The 26,013-nt window shown below is 41.1% G+C and overlaps 2 protein-coding genes across 3 annotated transcripts in view; one reads left to right on the top strand and one right to left on the bottom strand.

Annotated features, from left to right (window-relative positions):
- Window positions 1-6,614, top strand: part of LOC126106643 (disheveled-associated activator of morphogenesis 1) — a 440,404-nt gene extending 433,790 nt beyond the window's left edge. The window contains exon 22 of the mRNA XM_049912999.1: window positions 6,479-6,614. The gene's annotated coding sequence lies outside the window, so the exon portion shown is untranslated. The remainder of the gene's footprint in view (window positions 1-6,478) is intronic.
- Window positions 6,615-6,765: 151 nt separating this feature from the next.
- The window catches only part of LOC126106646 (uncharacterized), a 201,081-nt gene continuing 181,833 nt past the window's right edge, over window positions 6,766-26,013 (bottom strand). For both annotated transcript variants that reach the window (XR_007523379.1, XM_049913002.1), the window contains one exon: window positions 6,766-8,049. Coding sequence is in view for 1 of the 2 variants with exons in the window: in XM_049913002.1 (XP_049768959.1) it covers window positions 7,873-8,049 (177 nt within the window). In the remaining variant the exon portion in view is untranslated. The remainder of the gene's footprint in view (window positions 8,050-26,013) is intronic.

The raw sequence follows: 26,013 nt of genomic DNA, 5'->3' as shown, positions 1-26,013 counted from the left end.
ATAGTTGATTGTTGCTGGCGGCCCAAAAGGCTATGGAGCTTGAACCAAACCTAGAATGAAGAGGCATAAGACTCCAGGGAGGAAACATAGTGCTCCCGGCATTTCTTCTTACTCTGCTTAATAAGGTAGCGCGCCTCAGCAAGGAGATGATTAAAAGCGATAATGTTAGTCTGTGAAGCATGTTGTTTAAATTGTTGCAGCGCCTGTCAGCAGTCGTGGACAGCGACTGCTACATTCTTGATCCAGCATGGTCCGGTCGACAACGAAGGGAGCCTGTGCTAAAGGGAATAGCAATGCCAGCGACATGAATACTAGTGTCAGAGATGTCTTGCACAACTGCATCAATGGAGTCTGAAAGAGAAGAGTCAAAGTGCACAGCAGACGTACATAAAGGCCAATTGGCTCTACAGAATGCCCAAGGTGGGGGTCTGTCTGCCTCGCGGCAGCACAAGAACAACAGTCACTGGAATCTGGTCACTGTCACAAAGATCATCATGGGGTGACCACTGTAGTGAAGCCACGACAGCAGTGGAGGAGATCATGAGACTGATGGCAGAAAAGGTACCATTAACAGCAGTGAAGTTGTAGGACAACAGTCATCAAGGAGAGACAAATCAATGTCTGTAATAAGTTGACCAATTAGAAGACCCCCAGCCCATTGAAGTGGCACTTCTACCCCAAGGGTGTGGTGCACATTGATGTCCCTGAGGAGGAGATACAGGGGCAGAAGTTGCTGTATTAAGGTAGGCAGTTCAACGTGAGGAAGTGTCCTGCCTGGAGGGAGGTATACATTGCAAATAGTCATTGCTGGCGTCGATTGTACTTGTATCGCTATTCCTTCCAGGTTGGTATGAAGGAGGATCCAGAAATAATGACATCAGTGTGAACCGAAGTGCAGACACCTCCAGATGCGATCTGGGCGCCGGCACGGTTCTGACAGAATGCACAAGAACCACGAAACAATGGAGAGTGGTCATCACAGAAGTGTGTTTTTTGAAGTGCAAGACAGAATGCAGAATAAGAGGAAACTAGGTGTTGTATTTCTGGTAGGTGACGGTAATATTCATTGCAATTCCACTGGATTATCGTGTCATGAGAGTCCAGGTTAGACATGAAGAAGCCAAGAGGAGGTGTGTGGTCATCACCAGTGAGGATAGGGTAACATCCATAAAAATTGGGTCTGATTTGAAGTGAGAAGAAGGGGTTGAAGATGCCGGGGAAGCCTTGTCCTTGTAAGACAGACAATCCAGGGACGTACACTCTTGGATCATCTTTTCTTTCTTGTAAGCTGGGCAATCTGCCAAGTGTGGAGAGTGGTGATCGTGACAATTTACAAGCACAGGTGGACAAAAATCCATGGCTTTGTGGTGGTGAATGTGTCCCTATCTGTCCTAGTTCAAACCAGGTAGCAATTAAAGTATTTCGTCCAATGGCAGCAAGTGTGGCCCTCCTCCAAGGGTGCAGCCAGGGAAGGGAAGGCTGTAGGGTCATGCGAAGCAACATTAAGTGATTTGGTACTCCTCAAAGTGATGGCCATTTGAGAACAGCCAGATTGTCACAGCCTGATAAGCTTCATGCATCAAGCATGCACCCCGATACGACCCACTCCTATCAGGGACTCTCCCATGGGTGCCAACGAGACGTCTGGCACTGAGGCCATTGCCTGGTGCTGCAAGATGACAAGCAACCACACCTTGGCATACATGGCGAGGCAACAGCTCAGGTATCAATGGTGTCATTCCTGTGTTCTCAGGGGGGCTCAGCCAGATGTGTGCACGGCCCCACCATGCAGATTTGCTCCACATGCTGCTGACGTAGTGGGGCAGAGGAGGCCTATGGCAGAGAAGAAAGAGGGGTAGGAAGGGGGGGGGGGATTCACACCATAGACACTAGGGAGGGAGTTCTTCCCCAAATGACTCACACTAAAGACAGAAAATTTAGAAGTGGAGGTCACACCCCAAGGGCAAAAAGGATGATAGAGAACAGTCAAGAGGAACAAAACTACAAGGAATATAGGGAACCAGGTGGATAACCAGGTCAACATAAATAAGAACACCGAGAGGGGGGAAGGAGGGAGCAGTGGGGGAAAGCGATGCTGAGGGAGGTGCTTGGGGAAGGATGGAGCAGTGGGGAAGGAGCAAGGATGAGGAGAGAGGGGCTTGGGGAAGCAGCGAGGAAGAGGAGAGGAGAGAGGGGCTTGGGGAAGCAGCGAGGAAGAGGAGAGGAGAGAAGAGAGGGGCTTTGGGAAGAAAGGGGCAGTGGGGAAGGAGCGAGCACGAGGGTGAGAGGGGCACGCTGAAGGACAAGCAGCCCGGGAAGGGTCCATGTGTGCCATGCACTCGCGAATTAATCACAAGACGCCTTCGAGGGGAATTAAAACTTTGATTAAAATGGTATGACAAAGGAATACAAATAAAAAAAACTGTGTAAACCAATTAACTGAATAAAAATAATGAAGAAAATCATTATGTTAAGAAGAAAAAAATAACATGAACAACATTTGCAAATGGAAAGTGGGAAAAAAAATGCGGAGCTCGGAGCAAGCATATGCATGCCAACCTGAGAACATTGGCTATGCTAGGCTGACCAGACATCTCAGCTTTCACATAAATGTCCAGGTGTCTGAAGACAATCACTCTGGACATGTAATTGTCCCAGTTTTAATCGAGAAACAAAATGCGCGCAGTAACATTTCTTATTTAATTAAAAATTATGAGAATTAAATTCCCTAGTAGTTAGACGTTAGAGAAATGTATTTCACAGTATTTACCATACTTACTGTATTAATAATAAAATACCTTCTTTCTAACGAAGAACTGCTAAAATCAATCCATTCATTCTTCTCATAAATACTACTAAGGTAAATCTTAGGATAAAATATTTACTTTGTCTCTTATCACAGATTAGTAATATTTACATTTCCCATCCCAATTCACATATTGAAGATACACTCTTGTTTTGAGTTCTTCAATTGTAGCATCATCATGGGTCTGTTATCAGCTTCAAAATATCAAGGTACCTGGCAAGAAAAATAAGAGTAAGACGTAACTGCAGTAAGGAAGTTAAGTATAAACTATAAACGAAAGTGTCCCGGTTTTTTCTCTTTGAAATTTGGTCAGCTTAGAATGCGAGCACTTACATTCAGTCATCATCAGGTAGCACAGCTACTCCTTCCAGTTCTCTGTCATCTTCAGAGCTAAAATCACAGTAACCAGTTCCACTATCATTGTCTGCACCACCTAAATCTATGATTATTTTATCTATTTAAATGTCGATAAGTATTTCTTTCTGGATGTATTCCCGCTCAATTTTTTTTAACGTGTTCGCACAACAGAATCCAGTCTTCTTTACTCATGGATTTAAATTTCTCCTCACACAAATTTTGCACAAATGTTACATTGCAAATAACGTTCCTAGAAGCTGCCCAACCTTTTACAGTCGACCAAATATTTTATATTGGATTTAATTCTGGATGGTAAGGAGGAAGGCGTAAAGCAACGTGACCAGCAGTTTCAAGAATTTTATGGACTTGACAGTCGTTGCCTTGTTTCTTCGAATGAGCTCATAGAGAACGGGTTTCAACATGTCATAAGAGAATGGAGTACGTTCCTTTGTTATCCGCTTTCTGATATAGTCTTTAGTTGAGTAAGATGTAGCTTTATTTATTTTGCATTGTGATATGGCATATTGTCGAGAATTATTATAGAATTGGATTTTACATTGGGAATCAGCTTTTCTGTCAACCACTTCTCATAATTTTGTTGGTTCATTTGATTGTGGTAATCTCCCATTGCTTGATTTGACTTCCACATAACAAGCGCATTAGGAATAAAGCCATTTTTGTCGCCTGCATGAGTTATTATTAGGCGTTGTTCCTTTGATACCAAAAGTTTTTTTGGGGACGTCCAAATGTCCCCCCCCCCCCCCTTTTTTTTTTAATGATTCCGCTTGGCTAGAGTATTTTACGTTACTGGTTGTTTGACTTGTTATTAACTGCGCAATTATTTACGCTAGGAAGCGTGTGATGACTTTCAGCATACCCCAAACATGTACCAAACTGTCAAAAATCGCAAGTAATTTTAAACGCACTATAGGTTACGAATAACAACGAAGATATAGAATGAAATTTCTACTCTACAGCGGAGTGTGCGCTGATATGAAACTTCCTGGCAGATTAAAACTGTGTGCCGGACCGAGACTCAGTCGGTAGAGCACTTGCTCGCGAAAGGCAAAGGTCCCGAGTTCGAGTCTCGGTCCGGCACACAGTTTTAATCTGCCAGGAAGTTTCAACAACGAAGATTCTTCTTTTCTAAATCGACCCACTGAATCCGTCCTTTCGGTCCAGAGATACTCTACACCACTGATACTTGCTCTCTGGCTTCCGTCATCACACTGTTAATCTTTTCCACTGTGCAATCACTGTTTCATTATGCCAAACCGAAAGTGTAATTTTAACAGCAGTATAAAAAGTGAGTTTCCTTTTATCACTGGTAGTGGAGAAACTGTAGAATGTACGTTGTGCAAATCAAAATTTGCTATTGGTCGTGGTGGAAGGTCTGACATTGCGAATCACATTAAGATGAAGAAACATCGCATCAGTGATCAAACGAAAATAGCAAATAAATGCTTGAGTGACTACTATGGAAACTTAAAATCAGTAACAGAAATGGATAGGCAGTTGGCAGCACAAGAAGCTATCGTGTACTGACTTTTATGATACAATTTCAGACGAAGATGCACTTGTTGATAAAGTACATTAAAGTGAAAAGTACAGTGATACTGTGGCAGAATAATTGTAAAAAGTGATTTGGGATCATCTGAGTGCACGTTGTAAAGGTAAACTTTTATGCGTATTAAATTTAGTCAATACAATATTTATGTCCCGTTTTTTTTCTTCATTGTCCCAGGTTTTTCTCTAATTTATTTTAAATGTCCCCTTTTTCAATGAAAATGAAATGGACACCCTAGCCTAATCGAAACTGTCAACATCTATAATTCTTTTGCGTTTACGTTTTTTATCTGGAGTTTCAAATTTCCTTTTCCCGCGATATTCCAATAGCTTGCCTTCCCTTTTAATTTTCTGGATAGTGCTACGCAAAACGCCTGTGGCCACTTCAGCTCTCAGCTGAGCTTGCCCCACCAGAATGTTCATCCTCTGAGAGGACTCAGCCTCCATAAACATTAAAACGTTATGTATAATCTCCCGTGACTGGCTATTCAGTTTACTGCCTTTCAGTTTTGAAGTACTAATAGACGTCATATTCAGTATGAAGTCACTGCGTACTAGTAATACAAATACCGAAAAAGAACACAAAGGTGGAACTTGTACTGTACTCACGATAGACACACGTGGCACACTGAGGGCAGCCGAATGTATTTGGGCAGAGCTGCACACTTCTGCGCATGCGCAATGGCTATCCGGCTGTTTCAGAGTAACGGTCACAAAGCTCTCCGATACCTGGTGCGGACTGTACCTCCCATTATGCACCCCAGTCAGGCCTCAATGCCCAGAAGGGACAATGACCATATGTATGTGTTTTACATCTGATGAAGGACTTTGCCCAACAATTTAATCATATTCAACAGTCTACTTTTAGATGTGCCCTTCTACTACCCAATGTCTCCTCTATGAGATGAGTACAAATCTCACCTAATTAATATTATTTCTAATAAATCCGTAAGCATGGTTAAAACTTTACACATTTTGCAGCAAAATAGTATAAAATAGAATGTGAAGTACAACTGATAACTTAAATTGCCATTGTTGTTATTCATAGTACCTAGAAGGAAAGATTTAATGTAACCCACAACAACAAAACACCTTTTACTTTGTACAAACTCTGTTGGAAGCAGCACTGTTGCATTATCTTTGTACTATGTTTTCATTTAATGTAAAGCAAACAGTACGAGTTTCTGGATAATGAAGGAGGTATATTATCTATTAAGTGGATACACAAAAGTCTATTTCCTGATATTAACATCTAAAAGTTACAATATTTATATTTTCCAACCACAAAGAGATTACTAACAGCATGGCAAGAGAAGGTAAAAAAACACACATGCACACACATTACTAAACTCTCACAGCACTTTTATTGCCGCACTGGGTAGCCGCGCGGTCTAGGGTGCCTTACCAAACTTACCACAATTTCCCAAATTTCCACTTTGATTTTCAGCACATTCGTGAAATGCATGTGAAAAAAAAAATGTTGGTGCAGTGTTACTTAAATACGCTCTAGATCTTGTATGATAATATTATTATATAGTTGCTGATAGAATGTGAGTAATTTTGTGTGGTTATCATTTCACTATCATTTATTATCCTTAAAATTTTAAATGTTTGACACTTTCAACAATTCAAAGCAACACTATAATCTATTTGACCAATTAGCTAATTCTTTTTGTACATACTGAAAATTTTTCCAAGTACTAAGGATTTTATTAAAAATAATATTGATGTTTTAATGTTCTTTTATAGGACCTACACGGATGCCCTGTGAAGAGCATGCGGTCTCAGGAGAGGAAACAGGGATCAACATAATCCAGCACATGCCATGGCAATGGTTTTCCTGTCCAGAATACTGTGGTGGAAAATGGATTGCTTCATCATACACTGTGTAAAGTCTGAATTTTTAAACACATCATTTTTTATTCCACATTTTTTTATAGCCAACAACAATTCAACTGAAACTGAATGCTTTGCATTATAATGTAAAGCTGGCCTATCATTTTGAAGAATCATACTATAATTTTTAAATTCTGGAGCTGAATCACATGAAAATGTTACCAAATGTTCAGCTGATGACTCTTACTTCCTCGATGCATAACCAAAGATGTGACTTATTCGAAGTAGCTAGTTGTCCTTATATTATAATTATGGAAACTGTAATCCTAGTCTCCCTGAATGTCTAGATGCAAACAAAATGTTGTTGCACTTTTGTGCAATAAAGAAATGATGCTTTTTAGGTAGAGTGTGCGAAGAGTGTTAAATTTCAGGCTTGTGGTAAGTTGTAATATTTTATCACAATGTCACGAAGCTTTGGAATCTTTTACACTTTGGTACTGTACATTTTATACAATATTGATTTTGGGGACCAGGAGAAAGTTTCACTGCATTTTGTTTAGTTCGGGCCACTGCTGCGACCTGGCTGAATGCCTTGCATTGTCACACTGCCACTCGGGTCTCTCCAGCGCAGACTGATCCGTCTTTGCCAACCAACTTCACTGATCTTGTGGGATTTCAAAGCAGAAACAGGGAAACATTCAAAATTTACAAGAGACTGTGTTTGTAGAAATCAGTATTTTTAATCGTTTTCGTACATACTTGTGATGAAATTTCCGTATATTTTGTATGAATATATATTTCTCAAACTTTAAGACTGCCTTTAGTTTTAAGCCACTCTTGAAAGAATTGTATTGAAATTCCAGCCTGTTGTCAATCAAGGTAAATTTATACACTTGTTAGCAAATCAGATTAATTTATTGTTTCTATAAATATGTAATTTTGGTGTCTCAGCAGCTTCATTATTTTTACCATAATGAGAACCACAGAAAATAAAAAATAAAGCAGAAACAGCTGACATTACAGGGAAAACTGCTGAGTTGCTAAAAGGAGTGTTTGAGAAACAAGTGCACAGAATGTTGTTAGTATCTTCACACTCTCTGTATAATAGTGTAATTGTTTTGTAGAAGAAATATGTCTGTATATATTGTTTACACAAATGAATTATAAATTACAGCTTACTTGAGCATAAATTATACCTATCTGTAGTAAATCCTCAGTTTTTCCAACTATTTACACTTCCTCCAAGATCCCCCCCCCCCCCCCCCCCCAAGCAAAAAACAACAATTATTTTGTCATTGTTCACTATTTCAATCATCATCATAACCATCACCACCAACACCCCATGGCAGTAGCATTGCTGTTGCTCCAGCTGAGGAATGCCAGTAGCGGCCAGGGTTGAAGCGGCCTGTGACATTTGGTATTCCAGAGCCAGTCAGCCCTCGAGTAGTCCTGGCAAGGCGTAGTAGTCTTTCGGCAAGGTGCATCTGTAACATATGATTTGCTAGTAGTAATTTATTATGGGAGTCTCAAGGAATCTGAACATGTTTAAAAAAAATTATCCAGGAGACAGTCACTGCAAACACTCTTTCTTTGAATCAGCTGTATGTCTGATACAGTGCAATCACTTTTGATGAAAACATTTTGACGTACTCATTCACATGTCTAGTGATATGTGTTTGTGTTGTTCACAGTTTAATATTGTAGTTTGAGGTTTAGTAAATTTATTTATGTATAACTTTTCTTTCTTTGCAAACCAATCACAGTGCTAGTGCATGCATCATTACTTACATTTATTCAAAACAAACAGTTTTTATCGTGACATATACAAAACTGAATTATTGAAGCTTCAGGCATTCAACAAATCATAAATGAAACAAAAATAAACAACAACATATTAATAATGTAACAAACTGCAGAAAATGTATACAACCTTTATCATGGAATCACTGGAAAACGATACCCCCATTTTAGTAAATGTTAAAATCCTGACCCAGCTGTCGACATGACTATCGTGACTACTGCATATGTAGACTTACAGGTGGGTGTCTAAGGCTTTATGTAACACATTTATCACAAAAAGGGCAGCTTGTTTAATGGTTAAAATTAGTGTTGTAAACAAAATTAAACTTACATAAATGACAATGCTACACAGCTCTGTCCTCTGCAGTCTTAAATCTTATTTAAAATATTCACTTTCCTACCATCTTACAATGGAATTTTTCTTTAGTATACTTGGCATGCTCATTGTAAATTATGCTAAGCTATGGGTTCCTGTTAATACTGTCAGGTAACAGAAAACAACATGGACTTTGCGAAACTTGTTTGAAATCCACACATTGCCTAACATCTCCCTTGAAGTATACATAATAAGTATGATCAAAAGACAACCAATTTTAATTTTTTTTTATTTTGTTGTACACATATTCATGATGTATGTTTACATTTTCAGCTGTTTTGAATTCTTAGTTTATTGTTGACAGTTGAAAAGGCTTCCAAGTGCACAGCGAGTTTTTACTTTCAAAAAGGAAGGATTGAAGAATTTGCATCCAATTTTGCTTCAAAAGTGGAATAAAGTGCAGCACGACATTTTGGCGAATTTGGTACAAGTAAGGCAACAGTTGATGGGTGGTATAAATGTTTCAAAGAGGGTCGAGAAAATGTTGAAGATGATGACCGCCATGAACTCCCTAGCACGCCAATGCAAAAAAAACACACACACACACACACACACACACACACACACACACACACACACACACACTCGACATGGATCCATAACTTCTAAAGAAGATGATCATTCCAAAGGCTCTTTGGGGGAGGGGTGGGGGGGCGGCATAGGATGGGGGCGGGGGGTTACCAAACAGCAAGGTCATTGGTCCCATTATCTAAGGGAACAGAAATCAAGGGATGAACAACACCAACGGCACAGACCAGCCAAGGTGAAGATATAAGGGACAAGCAAAGAGGGTAAAGGGATGACAGGCCAGCAGAAAGAGGAAAGAACAGGGGGGGGGGGGGGGAGGGGGGGCAGGAGTACCCCAGAAACGCTATGAGCGGTGGGACACCAGTACCACCACCAACCCGTCACACCAAACCATCATCACAATACAACAAGGAAAAAACGAGGGGAAGAGGACACAAGAAAAGGGGATACAAAACTGCAAAACAGAAAAGACAAAATGGAGGAGGAGGGGGGAGAATCTGGCTGGTGTGGAATCAAAATCAAAGCCTCCATAACCAAAGCCTACACTGAGAGATACAATTTCCAGAGGAATATTCGAAGACTTAAATGTTAGAGGGCAAACCACTTTCACGAAGAAAAACAAGGAAAGAGATAACCATGGGAGGGGCATTTGCTAACACCAGAGACGAAGAAGGTGGGAGGGCATATTTAGTGCGAAGGGCCAAAAGGTGGGCGCAGCCTAGCAAAATGTGGGACACTGTGAGGGGAGCGTAGCAATTACAAGAGGTGGGGAGGGGGGCGGGGCTCAGTGCAGAGTAAAAAACCATGGGTCAACGTAGTATGGCCAATATGGAAACAGCAGAGGATTGTAGAATCCCACTGGCAGAGGCAAGAATGCCACGTGGTGGGAGCCTCTTTGATTGGATGAAGTTTATTAGACAGGGGGTAGCCTCCGAAGAGTCAGCCCATGATTAAGCGAAAAGGGATGTGATGTAAAGATGCAAATCCGCACCTGGAGGCAGTGGTGTAAAAGGTCTGGGAATTCATAAGTTGGGGCAGATGCCCAAAATTCATAAATGCCCAGGCATTTCAAAGATTAACTAATAAGCAGCAATCATAAAAAAAGTTTAAGTTGATATTTTGTATTGGAAAAGCTGTTTTGCAACACTGTTTCTTCAGTGTATGGATAACCAAGTTGAAAAAGTTGCTTGAGAGTTCTTAGGAGAAATAAATTTGACTGTGAAAATAACTTTTAACAACTTTAATGATGTCAATTCTTGGGGTAGTACATAATAAAAAAAGAAAAAGACAATGAGTTTAAAAGAAATTTTTGCGTTTATATTAAATAGCTAGCCTGTAGGTAGTATTTTCACTTCTACTGCAAAAAATTTTAAAAGTTGTCCTCGATCACTGTACCTAACTCAAGCACTTTTTTCAAATTCAGAGGCCACTTTAAACACTTTGTGGTATGATTTTCCATTTTTTTTTTTGCAATGTAACTTTTCGTATTCTATAAAACAATACTTACGAGATTCCTTTCTCTTTTAAATTCAAAGAGGCCCAAACAGAATCTTTATGCTTGAACACCCTGCATATGTTCAACAACCTATTGTCTATAACACTGTAAATAACACAAAGACAAGATTATGTTGCGTCTCATTGAACCACATAGATTTTAATGACTGTCAGACGGCCACATCAAAGTTGCCAATTCCAGTTAACTAAATAACCCACAAAATTGCATTAATTTCCATAAATTACCAGCCACTCACTCAAAATTTCATCACTACCTATTTACAATAACAGCAACAGCACTAATATTTCTTTAGAAGATATTAGATTAAAAAAAGTTCATCCATAATGATTTTACTTATGGACGAGTCGCGTACCAATTCAGATTCCACAATTCCAAGAATTGTGGATTCTCTAGGAATCTACTAGTATCGGAATCTTAACGACTCCAGCATCTTGGCCATTGATTCTTAGTTATTAAATCCTTTTAAGGTTACTGTTCTCATTTTATCTTCACAGCAGCACAGTCGTACAAAAGTAGATACAGAAAGAAGCAGAAAAGAAAACTACAGTCTGTCTCAAATGTCGCTGCATCTGACAATAACACCCACTGAAAACAGTTTAACATTTAAGAATACATTTATTATCAAAGAACACATGCCAGCTGTTTGATACATTCAGTAATAATTTTGTTATCAACAATCATCTTTCAATAACATTCAGTAATTTGACACGGATTATAAATGTGTTACATTATAAAGCAATGACCTAAGGAGTTTGTGTACTTAAAGCTGGAATGCTAGTAAAAAAAGAAGAAGAAGGCATTAAATGCATTTTAGTTTTTAGCTGGTAAATTATATATTCAAGAAGTAAAGACTATAAAAAGCACCTTTTTTTATAAGTGCGCCCATTTTGGGCACTTAAAACTGCTTTGGGCAAATGCCCATTTATAACTGTCCTTCCCTCTGGGCATTTGCCCAGCCCACATCATTACCCGGATGGGCATAGAACAGGCAGTAGGTGTCCACCCCCAGCCAGACAGTCAGTAAGTTTATTACCAGGGATATCAACGTGGCCAGGAACACACAGAAAATCAACCGAACAAGCAGCACTGCCAATATCGACAAGAAAGTAACGGATGGCAGAGAACGAGGGGTAGCAGAGAAACTCTTAAGTGATAGCCCGAAGGCCACACATCGAGTCGATACATAACAAAACTCAGGTACGAGAGGACCATTTAATGAAGCAAAGGAACTGATAGACGGCCACCAATTCCGCAGTAAACACCCCAAACGTAGCAGGCAAGAGATGCCAAAGAAGATGTGAAGGCATACCCCACATGATCGGCAGATTTAGAGTCACCAGTGTAAAATGCAACGGTATCCCGAATCTCTCATACGAGCATTCGGAACAGTCGACGAAACACCACCGAAGCGACCGAAGCTTTCGGACCCGGAAGAGATCCGCCCGGATATAGGGCGGAGGAACTAACCGGTGGGATTAGTCGGGAAAGAACAAGGTTACGAGTACAGGGAGGGGGGAGACGGAAGTCGTGGCAGAGAGATGTGAGACGAATCGCAACCGGTAAACCCACCCGAAGGCGGGCAGCGGGCGAGCGGATAGGAAATCAGGAGCAGGGCCTGCCAAATTAAAAGGGGAAGCATCCCAGCATCAACCGGAAGACTATCAACATGGCTAGTGGAAGGCACCGTAGTACAGTGACAGAAATGCAGCACCCTCAACTTAAGGGGAGAGGAATGAAAACCGTGCAAGAGTGTCTGTGTGGAAGCACAGTGGAGCTGTCTTTCCACAGAGGTCACTGAGTGGGGGCTAGCCAAACTACAGAAATCATCCATATATAGAGCAGGGGTGACCAACGGTCCAGCAGAGGGCGTAAGTCTATTAAGAGTGACGAGAAAAAGTACACTTAAAAGGGAGCCGTGTGGAATGCCGTCGTCTCGGGTCTGTGGAGGACTGACAACAGTGCCGACACAGTCGCTTTTGAATGACTGGTGGGACAGGAATTGGTGACTAAAAATTGGGAGGGGGACCCCGAAGACCCCACTCGTGCAGTGTAAGGAGGATGTGACGGCACCGAGCTGTGTCGTAGGCCTCAGGAAGATAGAAGGAAACTGTGACCAGACGACAGCACCGAGAAAAGGCCTGCCAAACTGTGGTTTCTCATTGAAGCAGACCGTCGTTCGAAGACCGTTGCTCCCGTAAGCTGCACTGGTAAGGAGATGAAAAGGTCCCGAGATTCGAGGACCCGATTGAGCACAGGAAGAGCAGTACTGTCTCTCCACTGTGAGGGGAAAATGCCTCAGAGTCAAATACAGCTAAACATGGACGAGATATTGTTACTGACGAGAACTGAGATGTTGAAGTAACTGGTTACGGACGGAATCGGTGCCGTGAACTGAATCGTGGGAACGAGAGAGAGCCAGGAGAATTTCCCGTACAGTAAAAGGGCCGTTCTAGGATTCACTCGACAAGGGTTAAAATGGAAGTGGGGAGCTTCAGTCCATTGTTTCTGGAGGAGGAAAGCAGCTGGATAGGACGCCGATGCTGATCTTGTCGCAAAATGGGTCGCGAAGTGTTCCGCGAGAACTGATAGATCTGTAAAAAGCAAACCTGGAAGGGCAAGGACTGGCATAGAAGACTGCTGCTGACAACCGTGGAGAGTGCGGAGTATTGCACGTACCCGTGAAGAAGGGACACGAGAACCCAGAGAGAATACAAAGTGTTCCCAAGACACCCACTTCCTCTATTTGTTTAAGTAACAGGCTTTGGCATGAAGACGTTCAAAGGTAGTAAGACCAGCAGAAGATGGGTGCCACTTAAGATGTTGCAAGTTGCAATGACAATCACAGATAGTGTTGGCAATGACTGTGCTGCGCAGTGGAACTGGTCGATGGCAAATGGGGCCTGTAAAATGGAAAACGGCAATGCCAGCAGGGCCTGTCAAGCGGGAAACAGCAATGCCGACAGTGCGAATTACCATATCGGACAGAGCACGGATGACTTCACCAATATAACCTGCTGAAGAAGATGTTAACATGACATGGGAGGTATATAGAGGCCAGTCAGAATGATGGAAAGCCCAGCAAGATAACCTGATCATTGGGAGGTGCGATGGGAACAAGAGAATCTACAGGAAGTGATCGCGATCACAGAGGTCATTGTGTGGTGACCAACATAAGGAAGGAAGAAGGGGAGGGGCCGGGAAAGAGAGCGAAAGATCAATGGCGTTGAAAGTGCCATATGCTGTGCTAAAATGAGTAGGGGAACCAAACCCTGACTAGACGAAAAAGCATTGCCCCACAAAGGGTAATGGGCATTATCATCATCATCAAGGATGAGGAAGGGAGGAAGAGTTGCTGAAGGAGTGCAGTTAAGGCAGCAGATGTACGTGGCCTGTAAGAAGTGGGACAGAGATAGCAAACCGTGACTGCAGAGTCCAAGTGAACCCAGGCAGCAACTGCTTCCAATGTGGTTCGAAGTGGGATCCATGTAACACCAATATTGATACAGACCAAAGTGCAAACATGACTGGAAGTCCTCAAAGGGCCAACCTGGTTCCAACAAAGTGGTGGTGACAGAAGTATCCATTACAGTTCCTTCGAAATAGCACATGGTGGGTATCCAAGTGGGAGGTGAACGTGCTGGAGCCGATCACGCCACCAGGTCACGAACAAGGATGGTGTGACATCCATAAATAAGAGGTCAGACTCGGGTTGTGAGGAAGGGACATGGCATATTCCGAGGCATGGGATAGAGTGGGTGGCTTGTCGAGGGACTCACATTTCTTTTCCTTCTTCTCTTTTATACGTTGAAGAGAGCAGGGCACAGAGGGGGAGCAGACTTCCACAAGATCCGGATCCGAAAGAGAGCTGGTGAACTTGGGGCGCAAAGACTGTGCGTCCTGTGGCCCAGTTGTCGTAGCTCGCCTCTGGCACCGATGGGCGCCGAAGAAGGGGGACATTTCTTCAGTCAGGGAGGGGGAGCGGCAACCAGAGGGGAGGGCGTGGGAACCATGAGGGAGGGGCAGAAAGGACATAACAGAGGCAAAAACACATCTGCATCTATACTCTGCAAAACCACTGGTAGGTGCATGACGGAGGGCACGTCCCATTGTACCAGTGATTATGGTTTCTTCTTGTTCCAGTCATGTACGGAGTGTGGGAAGAAAAATTGTCCGACTACCTCAGTGTGTGCAGTAATTATCCTAATCTTATTCTCACGATCCTTTATGTGGGTGATACATAGGGGACTGTAGTATATTCTTAAAATCCCCATTTAAAACTGGCTCTTGAAAGCTTGATGGTAGACTTTCTCGGGATAGTTTACCACTATCTTCAAGAATCTTCCCGTTCATTTCCATCGGTATCTATGTGACACTCTCCCACAGATTAAACAAATCTGTGACCATTCATGGTGGTCTTCTCTGTATACATTCAATATCCTGTCCAGTCCTATTTGGTACTTTAACAATAACCTACGATGGCCTGCATGCGTGATTTGTAAGCAATGTCCTTTGTAGACTTATTGCACTTCCCCCGTATTCTACCAATAAAACCACACCTACCACCTGCTTTCGCCATGAATGAGCCCATGTGATCATTCCATTTCATATTCCTACAAATTGTTACACCCAGGTAACTGTATGAGGTGGTTGATTCCAACAGTGACTCACGGATACTACAGTCATAGAATACTATATTTTTTCATTTTGTGAAGTGCACATTTTTACATTCCTGGACATTGAGAGCAAGTTGCCAATCTTTGCACCACTTTGAAATCTTATCGAGATCTAACTAAATATTTATGCAGCTTCTTTCAGATAGTATTTCATTATAGATAACTCTTGCAAAAAGCGTGATTTTATTATTAATATTGTCTGCAACGTCATTGATATACAACATCAACAGCAAGGATCATAAAACTCGTCTCTGGATTACACCCAAAGTTACTTCTCCATCTGGCAAAGAGTTTCCATCCAAGAGAACAAGAAATCCTGCATCTACCTGACTGACTTGATGCAAAGCCTTCAGCATGTCATGTGAGAAAATTGCAAGTTGGGTTTCCCACAGTTGATTTTTTTCAGAATACATGCTGGTTCACATTGAAGAGGTAATTCTGTACAAGATACCTCAGTAGAAGTCACTGACACAGAATCAAGTAGACATATTTCTGATGAGCTTCAATGTAAGATAAATGATAAGGAGACTTATATCTTGTATCTCTTTTTCTTTCTCGTAAGCTGGGCAATCTGGTGAGCACAGAGAGTGATGGTCATGACAATTAACACTCACGGGTGGCAGAGCACGGGCTGCCCTAAAGGAGTGGGTGTCCATATGCACCACATAGAGCAGGGCTTTCCAACGTGTGGTCCGCAGACCCCTTAGGGGTCCGCCGGTTCTTTCTAGGGGGTCCGCGGCCACCTTTCAGCGAATCGTGTAAAATAATGAATAAAATTATTGAATAAAAATGTGAAAATCAAATTCATCACTATTTTTTTTTTTCGTGTGAAAAACGTGTACTTTTACTTCAGGTCGTATTCCCAAGCAGCCTCTGCAGTTCCGAAGTGAGAACGCATACACAGTTTAGTGCCGAAGAATGCAGCTTCCCTGATCGACTGTTTCGCAAGAATATGGGAGTCGTTTGTGCGCCGGCTCACGGCGCTAGATGCACTGAAACCTCTTACGCACGCGCGGAGCGAGCTTTGTCGACCAATCACAGCGCTCGCTGGCACATATGCGGCCCCATTAAATATTAAATTTGCTTTGTCAGTGCACTACCTATTTCATAAGTCGATTTTTGACCAGTTTATTACTTCTAACATGAATCGGTGGCTGAAGTCAGGATCATTGAAGAAGGGTGCAGTTTTTCCATTGCCTTCACAACAAGGGAAGTTTCCAGTTGAAATGATTGAGGAGGGAGGACAACCAAATGAAGAACAATCACAAGAAGCTACACAGCCGGATTTATTGGCTCTGAGCACTAGGCGACTTAACTTCCGAAGTCATCAGTCGCCTAGGACTTAGGACTAATTAAACCTAACTAACCTAAGGACATCACACACATCCATGCCCGAGGCAGAATTCGAACCTGCGACCGTAGCGATAGCTCGGTTCCAGACTGCAGTGCCTAGAACCGCACGGCCACTCCGGCCGGCCCAGATTTATTATGTGAAAACGCAGCAAGTACTCCATTGGTTGCAATATCCTGTGGAAGTGGGATAGCCGGCCCGAGTGGCCAAGCGGTTCTAGGTGCTACATTCTGTAACCGCGCGACTGCTACGGTCGCAGGTTCGAATTCTGCCTTGGGCTTGGATGTGTGTGATGTCCTTAGGTTAGGTTTAAGTAGTTCTAAGTTCTAGGGGACTGATGACCTCAGAAGTTAAGTCCTATAATGCTCAGCGCCATTTGAACCTTTTTTTTTTGAGTAGGATAACAAACAAGTGTAAGTACAACGAAAACTATTTAGAAATGGGCTTTATGGAGACAAAGGAGGGTAAAGCTCAGTGTGTAATTTGTGCGCCTGTCCTTCCGAACAGTTCAATGCTCCCAGTTAAATTGCGCCGTCATTTTGAAGGTACTCACCCGGGTTTCCAGGCTAAAGACATCGATTTATTTAAAAGGAAGAGTGCTGAACTAGCTGCTTCTCAGCATTGTATTAAAACTCTTGCAAAAACAATTAATGAAAATTCATTAAAAGCTTCTTTCTTGGTTAGTTATCGAGTGGCTAAAACAGGCAAAGCTCATACCATTGCAGAAAATCTCATAATTGTATCGTTAATTTCAAGTTGTTTTCATTCATCTCTAAACCAAAGACTATTGATACTTCGAGGGAGGGGGGTAATTGGGAACATGGCACTTGCATTAAGAAGCTTTCAGTTCCCATGGGTTTCGCTCTGAAATTTAAAGTTACTGTGCTCTTGACTGACTAGGGGTCCGCCATGGATTTTCGACTGGAGAAGGGGTCCGCCAGCTGGAAAGGTTGGGAAGTCCTAACATAGAGGTTCCACTGTACATCAGAAATACGTGTCTGAAATGCAGGCAGCAAAAGCGCCTGCACGAGTGGCATGACATATGGTGTCACTCACACCAATAACATATAACCTTTACCTCTCTCAAAAGCCAGAATACATGCGCTGGTGTCTGTGCTTGGTCCAGATTTCCCCATCCATTTGAAGGAACAAGTCCCTATGAAAAATGAGTCTCTGCACCATATTCAAAAACTGGTGAGGTGTAATGGACATCACAACATCGCCAAGGTGATCACAACCATGAAGGGCTGCAGCTTGGGCAACAGAAGTAGTTTTGAACAACAGGGAACCTAACCACATCTTACCGAGTTACTCCACTTCGCTAAACTTGTCTTCAATATTTTCCCCAAAACATAATGGCTTTGTGGAGGTGAATGTGTCCTCATCTATCAAGTTCAGACCAGTGGTGGATTTACAGATAGGCCCATTAGGCATGGCACCTTAAGGGGGGCGGCATTTTTTGCTCAGTACTCATTTTAACCTTTTACGTTTTGAAATAACCTCGCTTACAAATGACAAAAATTTTAATATTGATAAACAACTTGCTAGTTTAAATAAGTCTTAAGAACAAAATTCAACAATACAAGTTTGGAAGTATACCAATTTACTTGATGACCGGGTTCCTGTCTGGTATCATCTTCATGATTGTTCAAAATATTTTGAAGTAAACTGTCAGGACGGCAATATACAATACAATGTTTGAAATGTTAATATTCTGAGAACGTTGTCAGCTTCTACTTAACCCTACCATATTTTCCCCATGAAAATACCAAGAACCCTGAAAAGCTCTGATAAACTAATCAGCAGTTTCTTAAATGCTGTAACTTGTGTGGACCTCAGTTTGTAAAACCCAACTCTACTTAAATTTCTTATAGAAATTATGGGGAAGTATCAAGTCAACCTTCCATTACTGTAATTAATGTGAAAGCTCTGTGGTCTTCAGTATCTGAGCTTTGATTTAATGATACCTGTGTAACAAAACCTGTTGATACTAGGAATGTTTTACATTTTTAAACACACATTTATACGAAAAGCACATAAGCAGAATATCTAACAATGTGTGAAATACACCTCACAACAGTTTAAAATTTTTATTTATTAACTTACTCAGTTACTTTTTTAGGCAAAAAACCAACTTTCATTTGTCTCATATATTGTGCTGCAGCCTGTATGATACCAAAAGTTCCCACTCTGGGCAATCAAATAGTACGTAACATTGCAAATTTTATATTAAACTTCTTAACTAAGCTTTTCTTCTTCAAGGAAAGGTTATTTTTATTTTATGTTGGAACAAAAGGTGCATTTGTGTGTAGACATAACAGTAATGTTCACACAAATGACAACACATCACATTAACTGCCAACACGACTACTTAACCCTTAACTACTATGGTCATTCACAAAAACACAACTTCTATGGAGGGGTCTCTCAGACCGCATTTTTATATTTCATATATTAAACCTTGCCATTGGTGGGGAGGCTTGCGTGCCTCAGCGATACAAATGGCCATACTGTAGGTGCAACCATAACGGAGGGGTATCTGTTGAGAGGCCAGACAAACGTGTGGTTCCTGAACACAGGCAGCAGCCTTTTCAGTAGTTGCAGGGGCAACACTCTGGATGATTGACTGATATGGCCTTGTAACACTAACCGAAACGGCCTTGCTGTGCTGGTACTGCGAACGGCTGAAAGCAAGGGGAAACTACAGCCATAATTTTTCCCGAGGGCATGCAGCTTTACTGTATGATTAAATTATGATTGCGTCCTCTTGGGTAAAATATTCCGGAGGTAAAATAGTCCCCCATTCAGCTCTCCGGGCGGGGACTACTCAACAGGACATCGTTATCAGGAGAAAGAAAACTGGCATTCTACGGATCGTAGCGTGGAATGTCAGATCCCTTAATCGGGCAGGTAGGTTAGAAAATTTAAAAAGGGAAATGGATAGCTTAAAGTTAGATATAGCGCGAATTAGTGAAGTTCGGTGGCAGGAGGAACAAGACTTTTGATCAGGTGAATACAGGTTTATAAATACAAAATCAAATAAGGGTAATGCAGGGTTTAATAATGACTAAAAAACAAGGAGTGCGGGTAAGCTACTACCAACAGCATAGTGAACGCATTATTGTGGCCAAGATAGACACGAAGCCCACACCTACTACAGTAGTACAAGTTTATATGCCAACTAGCTCTGCAGATGACAAAGAAATTGAAGAAATGTATGAGGATATAAAAGAAATCATTCAGATAGTTAAGGGAGACGAAAATTTAATAGTCATGGGTGACTGGAATTAGATAGTAGGAAAAGGAAGAGAAGGAAAAGTAGTAGATGACTATGGATTGGGGGGAAGAAATAAAGCCGTCTGATAGAATTTTGCACAGAGCTTAACTTAATCATAGCTAACACTTGGTTCAACCAGGTTTTAAATTGTAAGACATTTCCAGGGGCAGATGTGGACTCTGACCACAATCTATTGGTTATGAACTGTAGATTAAAACTGAAGAAACTGCAAAAATGAGGGAATTTAAGGAGATGGTACCTGCATAAACTGACTAAACCAGAGGTTGTACAGAGTTTCAGGGAGAATACAAGGGAAAAATTGACAGTAATGGAAGGAAGAAATACAGTAGAAGAAGAATGGGTAGCTTTGAGGGATGAAATAGTGAAGGAAGCAGAGGAGCAAGTAGGGAAAAAAGACGAGTGTTAGTAGCAATCCTTGGGTAACAGAGAAATATTGAATTTAATTGATGAAAGGAGAAAATATAAAAATGCAATAAATAGAGCAGGCAAAAAGGAATACAAACGTCTCAAAAATGAGATCAACAGGAAGTGCAAAATGGCTAAGCAGGGATGGCTAAGAGGACAAATGTAAGGATGTAGAGGCTCATCTCTTTAGGGGTAAGCTAGAGAATGTCTACAGGAAAATTAAAGAGACCTTTGGAGAACAGAGAACCACTCATATGAATATCAAGAGCTCGGATGGAAACCCAGTTCTAAGCAAAGAAGGGAAAGCAGAAAGGTGGAAGGAGTATATAGGAGGTTGCACTTGAGGACAGTATTATGGAAATGGAAGAGGATGTAGATGAAGATAAAATGGGAGATATGATACTGCATGAAGAGTTGGACAGAACACTGAAAGACCCGAGTCAAAACAAGGTCCTGGAAGTAGATAACATTCCATTATAACTGATGACAGCCTTGGGAGAGCCGGTCCGACAAAAGTCTACCATCTGGCGAGCAAGAGGCATGGGGCCGTTGAAATACCGTCAGACTTCCAGAAGAATATATTAATTCCAATCCCAAAGAAAGCAGGTGTTGACAGATGTGAAAATTCCGAACTATCAGTTTAATAAGTCACAGCTGCAAAATACTAACGCGAATTCTTTACAGACAAATGGAAAAACTGGTAGAAACGGACCTCGGCGAAGATCAGTTTGGATTCCGCAGAAATGTTGGAACACGTGAGGCGATACTGACCTTACAACTCACCTTAGAAGAAAGATTAAGGAAAGGCAAACCTATGTTCCTAGTATTTGTTGACTTAGAGAAAGCTTTTGAGAATGCTGACTGGAAAACTCTCTTTCAAATTCTAAAGGTGGCTGGAGAAAATACAGGTAGCGAAAGCTATTTACAATTTGTACAGAAACCAGATGGCAGTTATAAGTGTCGAGGAGCATGAAAGGGAAGCAGTGGTTGGGAAGGGAGTGAGACACGGTTGTAGCCTCTCCCTGATGTTATTCAATCTGTATATTGAGCAAGCAGTAAAGGAAACAAAAGAAAAATTCGGAGTAGGTATTAAAATCCATGGAGAAGAAATAAAAACTTTGAGGTTCACTGATGACATTGTAATTCTGTCAGAGACAGCAAAGGACTTGGAAGAGCAGCTGAACGGAATGGACAGTGTCTTGAAAGGAGGATATAAGATGAACATCAACCAAAGCAAAACGAGGATAATGGAATGTAGTCGAATTAAGTCGGGTGATGCTGAGGGAATTAGATTAGGAAATGAGACACTTAAAGTAGTAAAGGAGTTTTGCTATTTGGGGAGCAAAATAACTGATGAAGGTCGAAGAAGAGAGGTTATAAAATGTAGACTGGCAATGGCAAGGAAAGTGTTTCTGAAGAAGAGAAATTTTTAAGTGTATGGAAGTCGTTTCTGAAAGTGAAACATGGACGATAAATAGTTAGGACAAGAAGAAAATAGAAGCTTTTGAAATGTGGTGCTACAGAAGAATGCTGAAGATTAGATGGGTAGATCACCTATTGAATAGGATTGGGGAGAAAAGGAGTTTGTGGCACAACTTGACAAGAAGAAGGGATCGGTTGGTAGGACATGTGCTGAGGCATTAAGGGATCACCAATTTAGTATTGGAGGGCAGCGTGGAGGGTAAAAATCGTAGAGAGGGACCAAGAGATGAATACACTAAGCAGATTCAGAAGGATGTAGGTTGCAGTAGGTACTGGGAGATGATGAAGCTCGCACAGGATAGAGTAGCATGGAGAGCTGCATCAAATCAGTCTCAGGACTGAAGACCACAACAACAACATATAGTTTCTTGACTTCCTGTCATTCATTACAGTTCTTAGAGGAGGCCTTTGTAGATTTTTTTAAAACAATACAGTATTATAAACACTCCAACAATTAAAACAAAGCGAAATCTGGAGTATATTTTTATTTGATGAGTTACGAAAATAACAGCAAATAGTTAGCTCTCCATTCACACACAGATTTAATCAGAGGGATTATATTACAAATTGGCAATATAACTAGGTGGAAAAATCCAACTTGACTTTCGTCAGCTTTCAGTTTATGACTCATCTTTGCAATGTAGAGAGAATATTTCAGTTCATAAGTCTATGAATGGAGAAACTTTGACACATTTTACTTCTAAAATCATAAGTAAAAACTAAATACTTGTTCTCATGTGTCACTGAACCATACTTTAGTCAATTTCCAGCTGCAAATACTTCATGCAGACCTTTCTGGAACACTCCAAACAAATCTTAACACCACACTGTTGACATGGGTACTTTTTTTTTCCCCCTCCTCACACGAGGAGGGCAAAAGGCACACATTTTTCGAATTCTTCTTTCGGTGTCTGAGGCTCATCTTGTAAGTGAAGTATTCTTCAGATGGTGTCACTCAACTCTCGTGGCAAGTGTCCAACAGAAATTCTACGCTTCATATGAGGTTCAACTAGGTCTCTGGCTAGTGTCTTCATGAAACTCAATCTAATCATTACTTCTGCCTTGGGTAAGCTTGATGTACCACATAACAATTTATACCACAAGAAACATCCATCAATGAGAAGAAAATGGCCAAAGGCCATCTTGTTGTCCAGCAACTTAACGAATAAGCTGCACACCTTCGATCAAGACAGTCCACACCATCTTCTGTTGTGTTATAAAACAGGATGATGTCAGATTTTCCGGATTCAGGATCATTGTTTACTGAATGATGCATAGAAGAGATCAGTATTGCAGTTTTTAACTTCTAATGCACGGAGGAAACCAGAGTCATGTCTTCTGCAAAGCCGTAAACAGATATCTTCACACCACGTTTTTTATTAGGAAATAAGTTCTGTGGGATCTCCTTTTTGTTCTTTTTCAGTGTACCAAAGTATGTGAGACCTTTTTCTGGAAGTTTATTGACTAGTTCTACTGATGAGTGCCAGTCCTCACCTTTAACATTTCTCCTTGTGTTTTCAATGGGTTTCGCCAATCGAAGAACAGCTTGTGTGGCAACACTGTGACCTTTCTCATGGCTGGGAAGGGTGTGACCGTCGCTGCCTTTTCCAGAATAAATTTATGCATTGTACAAGTAATTAGTATTAGTGTCAGTCAAACACTGAACTTTCAGGCCATACTTTGCCGGTTTGTTTGGCATGTACATTCTAAACCCACACCTTCCACGAAAAGGAACAAGCATTTCATCGACACACACTGTTTGTGGCATCTACAGAGTAGCAAAGTTGACTGTTTTCAATGAAACGCAAAAAGATTTGTCAAATTGCTGCTGATTTGTCTGTTTTCTTTCTTTCCACACTATCATCTGGATTGTCAAATTGTAATGCAGATAATAAAAATAGAAATCTTTCTTTGCTAATAGGGCACCTGAAAACATCTCTGCCTGTTCCATCAGTTGCAAACAAACTGTAAACAGGCCCGTTACCCGACTTGAAAATGGCCGAATACAGTAATAGACAGACGAATTAGAGCCTTCAATTCAATGACATCAACATCTTGTACATAGGATACTCGATTGTTAGCATACTGTGCTCCAAGCTTAGATATTTTAAGATTTGTCCGTTGGTTGACAATTTTTTAAGTGCCTTAAAACGAGTAACAGTGAAAAAAGCAATTATCGAAGGAAAGGCGAGAACGAGAAGCCAATGTTCTAAAAACGCTTGGCGGAGTAGATAAATTTTTCGCAAAAAGTGTTGTTGGTTTGACATTGAGTTCAGTAGTACGGATAATATCTGTGGCACTGCAACTATTGTAGAAGAAGTAAATGCAGACGAAACAAAAGTTAAAAATGAAGAAAAGCAAATCGTTACTGATTTCGAGTTTCACGCAGAACTAAGTGTCGAGTAAGATATTGCAAAAAGAAATAGACTTGCTAGAGATGATCTTGCAGAATGGTTTGTCAGTGAATCAACAATCGACATTACCTTACAACGTGGCATTAATCAAAATTGCAAAGGCGATTTTTCCAATTCAGGAAGATCAATAGGCGATAAAACCAGATATTTGAACAAAAATGTACTCTACCGTAAACTGTTAAATGGTGAATCAACTATGCTCGATTTTCTAGTATTCTCCTGTAGCACCAGTGCTGTTTTTTTTGTACACGAGTTAAATTGTTCGGAGGTAAGCCCGCGATTGCTACTAATGGTATTGCGGATTGGAAAAATATTTCTAATATTTTATCTCAACATGGGAATTCACTTGAACACAAAAATTCTGAGTTCTCTCTCTTAACAAGAAAAAAAGTCAGTTGGAACAATAGATAACCATTTCGAGTCATATGTCGAGACAGGGCTTCCCCTACGTGGGCACGCTGAAAGATTCCATTAATTACAGAATGGTCAATTTATGATGTGTCTCGAACTTATAGCTGAGTTTGACGCTTTTCTCGCCGAGCACATTGAACGATACGGAAATCCAGGGCAGGGACGTACAAGTCATCTTTCTTCAACAATATGTGATGAAATAATGGAGCTTCTTTCTGAACGAATAAAAAGAATTATCGTAAGTGAAATGAAACAGGCCAAATATTTCTTTATAATAGTAGATTCTACTGAGGACATTTCACATATTGATCAATTATCTTCCATATTAAGACTTGTGAACGAGAATGGAGAACCTGTTGAATGTTTCCTTCTGTTTTTACCAAACCCAGGACACAAATCCTTAAACTTAGCTGAGGCCATGCTAAAAGTCCTGTCTACAAATTCCATCGATATTACTGACAGTAGAGGCCAGTCATATGACAACACAAGCAATATGTCATGAACCTACACTGGTTTGCAGGCACGCATTAGAAAACTAAGTCCAAAAGCGCATTAGGTGCCTTGTGCACATTCTTAGGGCGGCAACACACTAAGCAGACTGGCTGCAGCAGCCAGTAAAACAATGATGGTGTATGGTAGGCCGCGCACTGGGCAGCCAGAACTCTCTGGCTGCGGCAGCCAGGTGGCAACAGCATGTCTCGCAGTGAGTGAGCATATGTGGCTGCCTGCAGTCTCTGCGAACTTGTCCGAGCAGCCAGACTGTGTGCTCGCGTGACCGAGAGACGAAATACACCGTGACTTTCGATACGGAGAAATTTATTCCTAAGGTTGAAAGCTGAAGAGCAATCTGGGATATTTCATCAGAAGAATGCAGTGAACGTCATTTGAAGAGGAGGAGTTGGGAGGAAATAACAAATATAATGTGTGAGCAGAATATGAGTGAAAAATGACAAAAATGAATTTGGTAAGTGTTTTTTTATTTACTACATAATGAACTTTTGTTATACATACAATAATGGAAAAGAGGGTATTAATTTACACTTAACAATAATTGATACTAAATCACTTGGAAGCAGTAACAATGATATACATTATCTAAACGACACAGATAATTACTACCCCAGTGCAATTCTTTTTGCCACTCCAGCAGATTTTCATTTGTAAAATAATCCGCAAATAAATCCCTAAATGCTG

This window comes from Schistocerca cancellata, chromosome 10 (genome assembly GCF_023864275.1).
Source record: "Schistocerca cancellata isolate TAMUIC-IGC-003103 chromosome 10, iqSchCanc2.1, whole genome shotgun sequence".
Lineage (NCBI taxonomy): Eukaryota > Metazoa > Arthropoda > Insecta > Orthoptera > Acrididae > Schistocerca > Schistocerca cancellata.
Note: the sequence above shows the minus strand (reverse complement) of the source record. Positions and strands in the feature narration are given on the sequence as shown.